The sequence below is a fragment of the Phaethon lepturus genome, unplaced genomic scaffold (genome assembly GCF_000687285.1).
Source record: "Phaethon lepturus isolate BGI_N335 unplaced genomic scaffold, ASM68728v1 scaffold9904, whole genome shotgun sequence".
NCBI lineage: Eukaryota > Metazoa > Chordata > Aves > Phaethontiformes > Phaethontidae > Phaethon > Phaethon lepturus.
The window spans coordinates 118,720-133,294 of NW_010535566.1; the positions used below are offsets into that span (position 1 = coordinate 118,720).

Here is a 14,575-nt window from a genome sequence, read left to right on the forward strand (position 1 = left end):
CAGGGCATTGGCCAGGCAGGTCACGCGGCCGCCTACGTCAGCCAATGGGAACTCTTCACTGAGGTATTCCGCGGAGAAACTGGTAGCTCGCCGCTGGCCGTTAACGGCTGTCCAATGCCAGGCAGCTTATGCCTTATACCCTTCCAGTCTTGCCCACGCCTGCTCGCCCAGCCCCCTCTAGCCAGCGTCTCCACGGAAGCGTTCTTTAACACCCTGCCCCCTCGTATGGCTCGTCGGAGACGCCGTAGTCCTCGCTGCGGCTGTGAGGCGTCCCGGGCGGAAGTGACGATGCCGGAGCCGCGGGATTCAAACTCCCGGAGGCGGGGCTGGCTGGAGCAGCTGCTGCTGCTTTCTCCGCCGTAACGCAGGGTGCTCAAAGGTCCGTTTGCTCCCCGCGGCCCGGTCCGAGGGCCGCTAGCAGGAGCCGGGAAGCCCTGCGCTGCCCACCCTTGGCTAAAACTGTGTCAGCAGTCACGTCCTGCCTGGTGGAAGGAGTTATTATTCTGTAACTCTACGCTTATTTTTTTGTAGGCGCTTAAAGATGAATTCCAAGACTGCCAAAGATATAATTATTGGCAAGTGGGGCTTAAAGTCGGGTAGCGCCAGACCTGAGAATGATCTTGAGAAGTATAAGCAGGAGAACGCAGCCTTGAGAAAACCAATGGAGGAAGTCGTGAAAGGGAAAAGCAAAATGACTGATCCGGAAAGGAATGGGCTCCTCGAGGTGAGGTGGATGTTTGTAACCGAGTTGACATTTGTGATGTCCTAATTGTGCATGGTTAATGTAAGTCTGAGTGTGCCTGACTTTGTATGCAAGATGCTAATTGTTCCTCTTAAAACTTAGTTTACCTTGATGTCACTACTGTTTTAGTTTGGTTTTGTTCTCAAATATCTTTCAACGATGACTGAACTAATCAAATTACAGTCATCTGACAAGACTGTTAAATACAAAGACTTGAGGCCAGCGGTGCCAATTAGTCCATCAAGACCTGTCCTCGCATGTCCAGCTGTTTAGAACAGTTGGTCCCAGAGAATTATTTTGAGCGTTTCGTGCAAAGAACATTGTGCTTGCAAACAGTGTCAAATGTGTCAAGAAGTGCTGAGTATTTGTTTGAACTATAGTCTCAAGCTCCTGCTCAGCTATACATAAATAAAACTGTAATCAGTCCACTATGTTGTTCTTCCATTACAACCAAAGAGCAGAAACTAAGATACTGCAATTTCCATGCTTTGTAGTCCATTCAAGGTAAACCTGTGGTTGCAGAGAAGGAAGTTCAAGACTTAGTAAGTGACCAAGTCACATACTGTTAGACTTCCCAGAAGGACTGTGAAACTTTAAATGGGCTAGGCACACTAATAATTTCTAGGCTACTTCCTTTGACAATAAGGGTTTTCGTGTCTGTTCCACAAGGTCAGTTGAGAAGTGCTAACCCAGTACCAGCTATGTACTGGGTTGCTAAATGTACTCATGTACTGTTGTTGCTAAATTCCTTAGCATATTTGCTGTGTTTGGTGGAGTTTGCTGCTTGCTCAGTATTGATTACTTAATATTGGGTTCCTAGTCTACAGGTGGAAAATCAGAGGCATGTTTTAGATATACTACGTAGAGTTTGGTATCAGTATTTTAACTCTAGTGAGCACTGTGTGGTCTTCAACCACTACCTAAATAAGGCTCTCTAAAACTCAGTTTCTTTCAGTTTCTCTGTCATTTTCTAATGACTTGGTATCAACTTTTCTCAGGGAAAATGAAATGCTATCATAACAGAAGTTTACGTAGAGCCCCAAGGTATCTCAAATGTAGTACTAATGCTATATGATAATTACCTGTGCTGCAGGCCTACTGGAAAGAGAGTGCTTGCTGAAAATATCTACTAAAGTACACTTTGAGGCTAAAAGGCCAGATAATTTGGAAAATGGGATCCTTCTCCTGAATGCTTTAACTTTTTTGTAACTTCACTTACTGTCATTTAGTTTGCAAGAAGGCTCTGCTTCTTCTCAAAAGCTACTAAATATGCCAACCAACACTAAGAAATGTATCACCAATCTCTTGACTGGAAGTGTTCAAGAGTTCTTATACTGCTTGTGTTTTAAGGTTCATCTATTGTAGTGATTTGTATTCATATACAAAACTGAATACCTACCAAGTCTGTGAAATTTGGTTTTTTGCATTCTTTCCTTGTACTTCATCCTTCTACTTCAGACTGCTTTTATTATCGCTTGAAATACTTCAGATGATCACTGTAGTGTTGTGATGATCACTGTAATATTGTCTGTTTTGAGTAAAAAGTAATATTCTCAGCTAATTAAGGCTAAGAGAGAACCTGTCAAAGTAAGTACCTTCTCAAGCTGTTGTAAACTTGCTAATACATTTGTTGCATAGGCTGACACTTACTCATTTGTGTCACTCGTTTTTATTCTGTTTCATTTAGAAAATACTTTCCCTTGAAAAAGAAAAAGAAAAACACTACCAACTTCTTGAAGAGAAGGACAAAGAAATTAAAAACCTGAAAGACAAGCTTAGATCCAAAACCAAGAAGAGTGAAGTGTCCTTATTAGAAAGTCAACTAGAGGAAAAAACAAAGGAAGCAGAAAGGAGAGAGCAGTTACTTTGTTCTCTGTCAGAAGAAATGAACCGGTTAAAATGTAATTTATCTGCTGTTACTGCAAAATGTTCTGAGCTTGAAAACAGAACTGGTATTTCTCAGGCATGCCAGGTGAGCACTCAATAAACACTGTAATTGCAAATTCCAAGTCTAACCTATAAACATGTGCGCCCACTAAACACCGATACCTGTTATAAAATAGGATGTATTTTTAATCTTCTTATAAGTTGCATTGCATGCTGAAATATTCTTGTATGAAGAGAGATGATATCCAGATTAAATGCTAAATGAAGAACAGTCAGGCAACACAACTTCAGGCAACACAGCTGGGGAGGGAATTCTCTAATGCTGTACTGCAAGGTTCCCCTTCCAAGCTCTCAAGCAGGTGATATGACTTGTGATACTGCATGTAATGATCCACTGTTGCTTAAGCAGATACTATGCCCTTCTCAAGTTTGTATGCTCAGTGATTAAACAGACTGAGAAGGCAGCAGTAAGAGACATGGGGCATTAATGACAAACTGAGCTACTCACCTAATTCAGCTTCAGTTATGAGCTAATTGGTGATGTCAAGATTGGAGACAGCCTGGGCTGTAGCGATCATGCACTGGTGGAGTTGACAGTCCTGAGGGATATGGGGCAGGCGAAGAGTAAAGTCAGGACCCTGAATTTTAGGAAAGCAAACTTCTGGCTCTTCAAGGAGTTAGTCAATAGGACCCTCAGGGACAAGGGAGCAGAACAGAGCTGGTAGACCTAAGGACACTTTCTGTAGAGTGCAAGAGCTCTTGGTCCCCAGGAGTAAGAAACCAGGCAAGGAAGGCAAGAGGCTGACATGGCTGAGTTGAGCCCTGCTGGTCAAACTAAAAGGCAAGAAGGAAGTGCACAGGTGGTGGAAGCAGGGATAGGTATCCTGGGAAAAGTACAGGAACGTTGCCGAGTTGTGTAGGCGTGGTTTAGGAAGGCCAAGGTGTGGCTGGAGCTGAACATGGCAAGATATGCAAAGAATAAGAAAAGCTTCTACAGGTATGTCAGCCAGAAAAAGAAGGTCAAAGAAAGCGTACCCCACCAATGAGCAAGACTGGCAAACTGGTGACAACAGATGAAGAGAAGGCTGAGGTACTCAATGACTTCTTTGCCTCAGTCTTCACTAGCAATCTCTCTTCCCACACATCTCAAGTGGATGGACCGCAAGACAGGGAGTGGAGGAGCAAGTCCTTCCCACTGAAAGAGAAGATCAGGTTCGTGACCACCTGAGGAACCTGAACATAAGTCTATGGGACCTGATAAGATGCATCCCAGAGTCATGAGGGAATTGAGTGATGTAGTTGCCAAGCCATTCCATGATATTTGAAAAGTCCTGGCAGTCAGGTGAAGTCCCTGGTGACTGGAAAAGGGGAAACATTGCACTCATTTTTAAACAGGGTAGAAAGGAGGACCTTGGCAACTACTGACCCGTCAGCCTCACCTCTCTGCCTGGGCAGATCATGGAACAGGGCCTCCTAGAAGCTATGCTAAAGCACATAGAGGACCAGGATGTGATTCAAAACGCCGGCATGGCTTCACCAAGGGCAAGTCCTGCCTGATCAACCTAGTGGCCTTCTATGATGGAGTGACCACATCAGTGGACAAAGGAAGAGCTACGGATGTCATCTATTGACTTCTGTAAGGCCTTTGACACGGTCCCCCACAACATCTTTCTCTCTAAATTGGAGAGAGATTGACTTGATGGGTTGACTGTGTGGTGGATGAGGAATTGGTTGAATGGTCGCATGCAGAGGGTAGTGGTCAATGGCTCAATGTTCACATGGAGATCAGCGATGAGTGGTGTCCCTCAGGAGTCTGTATTAGGACTGGTACATTGGGACCAGTACTCTTTAGTATCTTCAACAGTGACACAGACAGTGGGATTGAGGGCACCCTCAGCAAGTTTGCAGATGACACCAAGCTGAGTGGTGCAGCTGACATGCCTGAGGGACGGGATGCCATCCAGAGGGACCTGGACAAGCCTGGGGAGTGGGCCCGTGTGAACTTCATGAAGTTCAACAAGGCCAAGTGCAGGGTCCTGCATCTGGTTGAGAGCAACCCTGCCAAGAAGGACTTGGGGTACTAGTGGATGAAAAGCTGGACATGAGTCAGCAATGTGTGCTTGCAGCCCAGAAGGCCAACCGTCTCCTGGGCTGCATCAAAAGAGGCGTGGCCAGCAGGTCAAGGGAGGTGATTCTGCCCCTCTACTCTGCTCTGGTGAGTCCCCACCTGGAGTCCTGCATCCAGCTCTGGGACCCCTAGCACAGGAAAGACATAGACCTGTTGGAGTGGGTCCAGAGGAGGGCCACAAAAATGATCAGAGGGATGGAACACCTCCACTATGAATAAAGGCTGACAAAGTTGGGTTTTTTCAGCCTGGAGAAGAGAAGGCTCTGGGGAGACCTTATTGCAGCCTTCCAGTACTTAAAGGGGGTTTATAAGAAAGAAGAGGGCAGACTTTTTAGCAGGGCCTGTTGCAATAGAACAAGCTGCAATGTTTTTGCAATGTTTTTGAACTAAAAGAGGGTAGATTTCAACTAGATATGAGGAAGAAATTTTTCACAATAAGAGGTCAGGTTGGATGGGGCTCTGAGCAACCTGATCTCATTAAAGAAGTCGCTGCTCCTTGCAGTGGGGGTTGGACTAGATGACCTTTAAAGGTCCCTTCCAACCCAAACCATTCTATGACAATATCTTTCTCTTCTCTGCTCTTGTGAATCCTCATTTGTGCCTTGGTTTAATACTAGTTGCCTGTTCTTTACATGGCATCACACATGGTAAGTACTTCAATGTAACAGAAGACAGGACAAGAATAATGAATTGCTTCTCATTTAAAATGGTTAATAGGTATGGTGCCAGGTACTTGTCAGCTTTTACAAGTTCATTTAGTTTTCTATAGTTTTTCCACCCCTGCCTATTCTAATGTTCCTTGGAAAATGCTGTAGTATCTCAGTAAGGGGAACAGGGAAGTTGGTGCCTAAAAGAGGTGCCTATAAGTCTTTTCCAGCTTTTGACCCACAGATGGTGCTGGTTCCCTATGTTCTACAGGGAAATTGAGTAATTTCTAGAAATCCAGCTTTAACCAAATACATAGCAAAATATCTTTAATCTACTCATTTTCAATTATAATACATGTATCTATCACTTCTAATAATGCAGCATCTCGGGAAACACCACTTGAAATGCAATGTGCTTATTTTCAATTTCAAGAGACTTTGAACTGTTACGAGAATTTAAAATGTATGTTAATACAACAGATTTCCATGATATTTTTGTCAATGAACTACCAAAATATCTTTTAGTTTAAAATCAGAATTTTCTTTTAAATTTTTTACTGATTTATCAACAGAGAACAACAAAATTTGACTGATGTTTTGACTGGATGTCTTGGAAAACTTGAAAACAAGTCTAGCAGTACTGCTTGAAACTGCTAGGTGGCATATGAACAGCAGGTATACTCTGAAATGGAAGCAACAGTTGTATGACAGAATTTTGAGAAAGTTTTCACTGAGACAATTTTAATGTTTATAGAAATAGGAATCTGAGCAATTGTAGTGTCTCTAAATCCTATTTTTATTAGGAAGTGCTGAAGTTTAATAATTGCATTCAAACATGTCCTATATTTTTTCAGCTATAAAGGTTGTTCTAAGTCATGTTCCAAAAACCACAGGAAAACTTTGGAAGAATGTAGCTTGGATTTGGGTAGTAATCTACATTTTTATTTCCTTAAAGTTTGCTCTGACTTGTATCTACACAATTTCAAAAAGCTTTGTATCATGCAGGGAATAAACATGTCAGATTATGAAAGAAGTATAACTGTTTAACTGCTGCTTAGTTTTAGATGAGTCTAAAGAACTCTCCAACTCATACTTTAAGCATTCTGGACTTGGTCTCAGAAAACCAGTCAGTATGTCCTTACGGTTCCAGACAGGCTTCATGGTTTCTCAGATGTTTATGATTTTCCTGTTATCCCAGTGAAGTTGTCAAGGTCTTTAGCTTCCCCCAACAACTCCTATAGATCTAGCTTTTTGTCAGATGTACGAGGATACGAAAATAGAACAAATACTTATCTTTTCTGTGTATTTTTAAAACATCTTAAATATCTTAATTTTTCAGAAGCTCTCCTGCACGCTTCAGGTATTCCAAGATAGTAGTTCAGCAGAAGATATGTGATATTCTTGGGAAATGTTTTAATTTAACTTTGAGTTGCAGAGTTATAGAATAAATTACATGTAAATCTGTCCTGTATCTTCCAGGAGACTTTATTTTTCATCTATGAAATGGTTTTCTACATAACTTAGATCCTTTTTAAAAAAGAATGAAAGACTATAAAGATCAAAAGGCACATGTAGGCATCGGTTTTCCATTTTAAAAATACTCTTATACTATTTATATGAGATTAATAGTTATGCAGGACTAGCTTTACTGTTTCAGCGATCTATTTTAAAGAACACTAACAGCCTGTTCTTTGCAGGAAGATGTAACAAACAGCACTGGATCACCAACTAATCTTTATGAAGTTGAAAAACAATTGAAAGATGTAAGTTTCATGTACGACATTGCAAGTACAAATCACTGGTTCAAGATGCATAGGAATGTAAATTATCACTGCATCTGTTTTTGGGTGGTATGGGACATCAGAGGGTATGTTTCACTTTAAAATACAATATCTAAAATTAGTTTGAGACAAAACAATAATTTAAATTAAAAAAAGACAGTATTTCCATCATCTTTGAAAAACCTTGCTTGGAACATCAGAACAAAGTGGTTGCTGACAAAACAGAAGCCTCAAGTAACCTGGTCTGACCTCGGAACTGATGCTGCCTGGGATAGCACAAGGTTGGATTAGAAACCTTCTGAGGTCCCTTCCAACCGGAATAATTCTGTGATCCAATTAGATATAAAATCCACATCCTTGTTCTTAGAAACTTTAAGTTGCAATGATACAGTTTTAGTTTATTCCATTTTCAATATGTTGTTTTATATATTTTTATTTTATATTTGGCATTGAAAGGTTAATTTTTCATAATCTGGGAATAACTAATGAAAGTCTTTGTTTTTAAGTCATTTTCCCATTCCAAGAGATGAGTGAACCAGTGTTTAATAGTGCTGCAATTTTAACTTAGGCCAGGTTGTTGAGCATATCTTTCCAAGTGAAGATGGATTTTATTTATTGTACAGAGAGTACAACAATTTGCAGCAGAATTAGCTGGCTTATCTTTAAACTGTATAATATATAACTTTTAACATTTTCACATTTTCAAGGTGACTAATACTTTTAAAATCTGATAAATTACCAGGGGCTTTTTTGTTGTTCTTTCCTTCCTTTTCATGAAGGCTCTTGAGAAGAACCAACAGTGGCTATTGTATGACCAGCAACGTGAAGCATATGTCAGGGGACTGCTTGGAAGGATCTTTGACCTTGAACAGAAGACAGAAATAGTTAGCCAACAAGAATCTAAAGAATTCAATTCAGAAGGTATCAAGTCTTTTTTTTTTTTCCCCTGCAAGCGACCCAAACCATAATTATCTATGGAATAAGTTTTCAGAAAAAGAAATATAGCACAATTAAACAAAATCAAGACTTTCTTCTCAACATTTTGGTTTCTTAATGGTAAAACTTGGTTAAGTAAAATGTCTTTGCTCCCTGTTAGCTAGCTACATTACTTGATTGACAGTATTTCACGTTCTTATCTACTGCAAAGATTGTTTTTAACAGCCTTGACACTCTTATTAGCAACCTCTCTGTTTGTGGAAAGTGTTGAGGCAAATATATGTATGTCTCCCATCCTTCAAAGTACACTTTCAAATTACATAATGGAAGCATTAAGGATTTATTAGTTAGGCGTGGATCTCCTTTTTTTTTTTTTTTTTTCAAAATAAATATTATAAAAATGACTCAAGACTGCCAGGTTCTTTACTCACCTGAACAATTCTTACAAGGCATGAAAACCTGTGGTAAGTTTTGGCACCTATCCAAAACAGTGTTTCGCAATATGGATCTGGCCACCTCTAGTTCACTTCTGTGTTAGGTAGTTCCTCAATTATAAGCACCCTCTCAGTACCGTGCATTCAGACTGACTTGAGTTGTGCCTGATCAGCCTGTGGAATAAAATAAAAATCACACTGAACAGAAGAACCAGAAAGAGTTGCTTGCTTTTCTTATCAAATTATTAATTTTGTGTATGTTGCAACTGACCTGCAAGGTAAATTCACTAAACAGAACTAGCATAATCTGGAGTAAGAGTATGCCTGCAGATAGGCATACACTTAGTAATTCATGTGCAGTGGCTTGGTTTCTGAATTACTGCTTGAATCTTTATGGAAAACAGTAAAATATCATAACCTTGTTTTTAGTGCTGTTTAGAAATCTATGAACAGTGTTTTAGAGGGAGGCAGACTGAAGCAGCTCACCAGGAAATGTAACTCAGAGTTGCTGCAGTCAAAGCTTTGTCATCAGAACAGCCAGGAGACCAGGAGTAAAGGTGTAAGAAAGTTCCCCTCTTCAAGCAGCAGAGATCCAAGTTTCAAAGAACCTAGCTACACAAGTCAAAAGTAGATATGACAACTTTTTCCAAGAAAAAACTTGGTATCTCTCTGAAGATCTCACCCACCCTATAAAGGACTATTGCTAACAAGAAAGTAAGGCTTAGCTCATAGTTGAGGGGAGGGAGACCAGTCAAGCAAGAAACTTTTCCTAGTAAATTACACTTTGAAGAATTGGGGGAAGCCTTCAGTAGGAAAAGTTTCAGAGTCAAGAAATTTATAGTGCCAAAAATCAGCAAAGACTGTGAAATTCTGCATTCCTTGTTCTGTTTTTAGATATATTTTCTATTACTAATGAATTTCTACAGGCTGCCTCCTCCCCCCCTCCCCCTTCCTAAACTTTTCTTGGGTTGGCAACTGGAGTTTTAAAAATTTCTGCTTTAAGTAACAGTCACTAGCCAAAAGCAGGCATTTTTATCAAAAAAACTCTCCTAGTCCCTTTTATTTGCAATTTAGAAGTAAACAATGGCATACAATTTGAAGAAGATAGTCTGCAAAAGACAATGGATAGTCTGGCTTTGGTCAACAATGATGAAGCAGAGCCCATCAGATCTCCAGGGTATCTCTGGGGAGGGCGTAATGCCAGAACCTTGGCTAAGGAGCTTACATCTGGAAGTGAGAATCTAGTGTCTTCGGGCCTTGGGTCAGTATAATGCATGAGGCCACTTAAGAACTATATGTGGGCTGTGGGGCTTGTGTAATCAGGGCAAATGATGTGCTATTGCTATGAGGGTTAGGGAGGTGGCTGGAGTGCCTAATACTATAAGCAAGCCAAGTTGCAGTTTTCTAGTAATTATATTGGGAAGGAGACTTTACTGCATTACAAGTATTGAAAGTTGTTTTAACTGAAGTTTGGTGCCAGTCTGAGTTGTGTAATAGCCCAGAATGTCAATTTCTATCAATAAGCCTTAAAATACTGTCAAGTATTTGGTGTTCTGCTTTTTTTTTTTGTGACACCCCTCCCCCCCTTACTATCTTAGTTATTTCTGACTCATTAAGGTCATCTACAAGAAGAAAAGCAAAAATATTATGACCAGCTGTTACTTACTGCTAAGAGTGATCTTGAGATGGAAAGACATACTATAACCCAGCTGAGATCTGAGCTTAATGAATTCAAAAAGAAGTATGAAGAAACACAACGAGAAGTAACGAGTTTAAATGCCTTACTGCAGTCACAACAGGTTGGTGGAATGAAGACTCTAGAAAATGAAAATAAAATGAAAGGAGAGAAAGTGCAGAGACTAAAAGAAGAAAATGAAACTATTAAAGGACAGCTCAGAGAAGAAAAGAAAAAGTCTGAAGATCTTTCCTGTCAGGTAAGTGGATGCATTTGGAGGTTTAAGATCATTAGCAAAGAGTCAAGAGAGCTGAAAAGTCATACTTTATCAGAATGGACCATTATTCACTTGCTCTGGTAACTGTTCTTCATGTGTATCTTGTCTTGTGACTCATGTCCTTGTGGTTAAAACTGAATTCTTTCTTTAATATATTGGTTTGAATAAAAATCCAAACTTTTGTGAAATTGCCGTGTTTAAATAAGGAACTTATTTGTTCACTTATTTCCCTGGTCTTGTGGAACACAAGAGGGAGATGTGAGATGTGAGATAATGCTTAATTGATTCTAATGTAGTTCATCCTCAAGGATGAACTATTTGTAAATGAGAACAGGAAAGGTAAAAACTCAAGTCCATACTGGCCATTTTATCATGCAGTCCTAACTATGGAATAGTTTGGTTCTCTATATGATGCCATGGATAAGAACTGTGCAGGCACACCGGAGCATTAGAAAAAGCAATGGCCAGATAAGCAAGGGAAGGGATGGACCTTAAGTTGTCACTATCGATAGTAGAAACCACTGAGAAGAGTTCTTAAATTCCCTATAAAGCCTAAGAAGTGCCTGTCAGGCAGGCTGTTCAATGTGTGGTTTGCACTGTTGCCAGATCTGTTCTGTTGCTCTTGCATCAGATTCTAATTGTTTGCAGGGCTTGCGCATCTCCCAGAGAGTACTGTGGTGACTTCTATTCATAAGTGAAGTTCTTAAGAAGGAATGAAGAATTTTGAGCCCAATGACTTTAACCACTCTGGCTGATCAGAGGCAGGGAAGACGTGTGCTCTATGTTTGTATTTAAAAATATTCAGTGTTTACCTCCTTTTGTTTGGAATACTTATGAGGACTTTGCCACTTCCTCTACATGGACAGTTAGTGGTGTCTTGGACTATTCCTATCAGCATGGTGATGCTAACAAAAAAAAAAGTGTTTCTTCTTCAGGACATGAAACGATGTCTACATAGCTACTGAAGAGAAACTGCAAAGTCCTCCTTGAAGGACTGTCCTCAGGGCATTGAAATAAGATAGGCTTGCTACTTGGAGAAGTTTTGTGGTCAATAACAAAGCAACATAGAACTAAAATTTGAATATGAGAATAAAATTTACTAGGCACCAAAGCAGGCTAAAAACAGCACAACAGTTCAGCTCTCTAAACACAGGCTGGTTCTTACTGGTTAATAATGATTAAAAGGTCTGGATTTTTTTTTTTTGCAGCTGAACAGCAGCATTCACTATAAAAGTTGATACATGCTGATAATGGAGGACACTTTTACTTTTACATTTACTTAATCTGTTATAGTAGTTTCTGAGTCTTAAACTTGTTCTCTTCTATGTAAAAAAAGTTGCATTGCTTGTTTTTTTTTGACATTATGGCATGTTAGTACAAATATAGGTTTTTGTATATTTTTGTCTGCATCCTAGCAATCACCTAGGAAAGTTGTTTGATTTTTTTTTTTTTTTTAAACACTAAGATCATCCTGCATTCCCCCTGCTCAATGCAACGATAATGTTTCCCTGGGATTTTCCCTGGAGAAGTAGGGATTTTTGAATTAGGTTTGGCTGTTGCGTAATGGCCATGCATTTTTCTGTTGGCATTGGAATATAAAAGTTTACTCCCATTCCTTTTTAGATTCATTATTTGTTAAGCTTATTAACTCTTGTATATGGAAATTTTTTATTACAAATGTTTTTCTGCCTTGTAGGTGCAACTTCTTCGTAAATCATTGCTCAAACAGCAGGAGGAACACACTAGGATAGCTTTGTTGGAACAACAGGTACCGAATTATAGGGGAAGATGCTGATACTTGTACTATGTACAAAGGCTTCCTAGGCTAATTTTTCAAATTTAAGAATGAGTTGTATATTAAATAAAGTAATACTAGACCTGAATATTCAACTGTGAATAATCTTTTGATGCTTCTAAAAAATTTGAGGCATCTGTCAAGAGGAAAATCTGTAACCTTTTACAGATAAGAGGGTGTAATCAAACCTGATGCTATTTTCTTCAAAATCACTTGTTCAACTGTACAGCCTCAGATAAGGTATGGGAAACATACTAAAACCAATCAGCTCATTGATGTTTTTACTGTTTATAAAGTTACACCAATAATTGCATTGCCACCTTTTCCATCTTTATTCCAAGTACATTCTTACAGATACAACTGATGTTATTGGGGGGAAAAAAAGGTACATTTATTCGCTAAGCTTGGGTGTAAAGTGTTACCCATAGTTTCTATCCAAATTGTATTGCTACAAGAAAGATCCTGGAGCAGAAACTGGCATTTTTAATGAGAACTTGCACTACATGCTTTTCTAGAAAATCTTCAGTTTAAGATTGCAAGACAGCGTGAAATACCCTCCAACCAAAATAACTTCAAACTCCACCTATATTAAGGGAGAAGATTTTCATAATTGGGCATGTATGAATTTCACTGTAGTGAAACCAACATGTGATATTTTTTTAATCCCGTTTTAGGATATGATAGCAGAGTGAAATTTTATATACTTAAAAAGGAAGCGTTCCCCCCCCCCCAATAATTCTGACTTAAATTTTTTAATTTTCATTTTGGGGGATTGCCAGATCCAGATATGCACCACAGACTTTGAGAATGAAAAGCTTGATCGCCAGAACTTGCAGCATCAGTTAAACAAAGTCCTTAAGGAACTGCGTAAGGCCAGGGAGCAAATAACCCGTCTGGAACCTCTGGTATGTACTGAATTAACTTGCAGGTTTCTCCATGCTAAGAAGCTGGAGGAGTAGCTGTCAAATACACATCCAGGTGCCTTTTACAGATAGGGACAGCCTTCATGCACAGAAACTTCAGCATGGCATCAGGAGGAGAAGACAAAATTATGGCAGAGTTTTTGGGAAGGTAACTAGGCAGCATCCTACATAGAGGGGACTGAGGCATCATTTTATTAAGGAAAGATAGTGTGTGAGCAGCTAGGAAGATGGTTGGGGAAGGACTCCTAGTCACCCATTGTGGGAAACCTGTCTTAAATAGTCTGCAGAAAAGCTACCTGCGATCTAATTTAAATGTGTAGTTAGAATTGTACAACAGGCCCTCTGTTATTAACACAAGTAGCCTAACTGCATTTAGCCATCTTTGAAATTCTACCCTTAGTGCTATAGCACACACAAGGCTTGTGTGCCATCAAACCTTAATATTTTTTCCTACAGTACTTGATCAGTGCATGCATGCACTAATCTTACACTAAAGCTTCTCCTTGTACAGAAACTCCAGGAATCTGGATGTATGGAATCACAAGATGTGCAAGCTGTGTTTGAAGAGAAGCTGACCACATATGACAGAAGTCCTTCCCTGAAACATTCAAGCCTTCTTGATGAAAGTTTTCTCGAGTGTCCCAGATGTAAAGAGCAGTATCCAACAAGCCAGCATAGAGAATTACTAGCACATATTGACTTTTGTACAGCTTGAGCTCCAAATGAACTTACTATATTTGCTTTATACATACTGCCAATATGGTCTTCTACAAAGGCAAAAGATCTTTTTAAAGCTTTTTTTTTCTTACAGTTGTATAAAGGACTACTAGTTTTATAATTCAGTTCCACAAAAACATTACAGTAATTTATTTGGCCTCAAATATTTTACCTGCCTTTTTGCAAAAAATAGCTACTGCATTTTTGGTTGCAAATGGAAGTATTTTTAGAATTAGGAATATCTTAAAATAGTAAACTACTGACTTATTTTTTGCACTATTAAAAATGAGAACAGTAAAAGCACACCTATTGTGTCAGACTTTATTTTAATGTTTGGCATATACAATTCTTGGTTGGTGAATCCTGATGACTGTGGTAGTACCTTAACTGACAGTAATAGCTGCAAAAGACTTTTGGCCCTAGTAGATGCACTCTCTATATATTTATATGTATATGGGGTGCATGTATATGTATAGTGTGGTGGTGTATAGGTACATGTATTGCATTACACATGTATAAGATATATATAGAGAGAGAGCATCATTTTGATATATTAAAACTCAGGAGGGTCGTGTTAAGAGGTCTTTGCTCCTTCAAGATTTACGTTGAAAACATCAATCATAAGTAGCCTGT

General features: G+C 39.4%; 1 protein-coding gene across 1 annotated transcript; it reads left to right on the forward strand.

Annotated features, from left to right (window-relative positions):
• Positions 1-541: 541 nt before the first annotated feature.
• CEP55 (centrosomal protein 55kDa) lies at positions 542-13,982 on the forward strand. The gene is given in 8 exon segments (XM_010285880.1): positions 542-724; positions 2,430-2,734; positions 7,119-7,167; positions 7,965-8,106; positions 10,173-10,489; positions 12,204-12,275; positions 13,082-13,207; positions 13,737-13,982. Coding segments are annotated over 8 exon segments (1,398 nt in total). The 3' UTR covers positions 13,941-13,982.
• Positions 13,983-14,575: the final 593 nt, after the last annotated feature.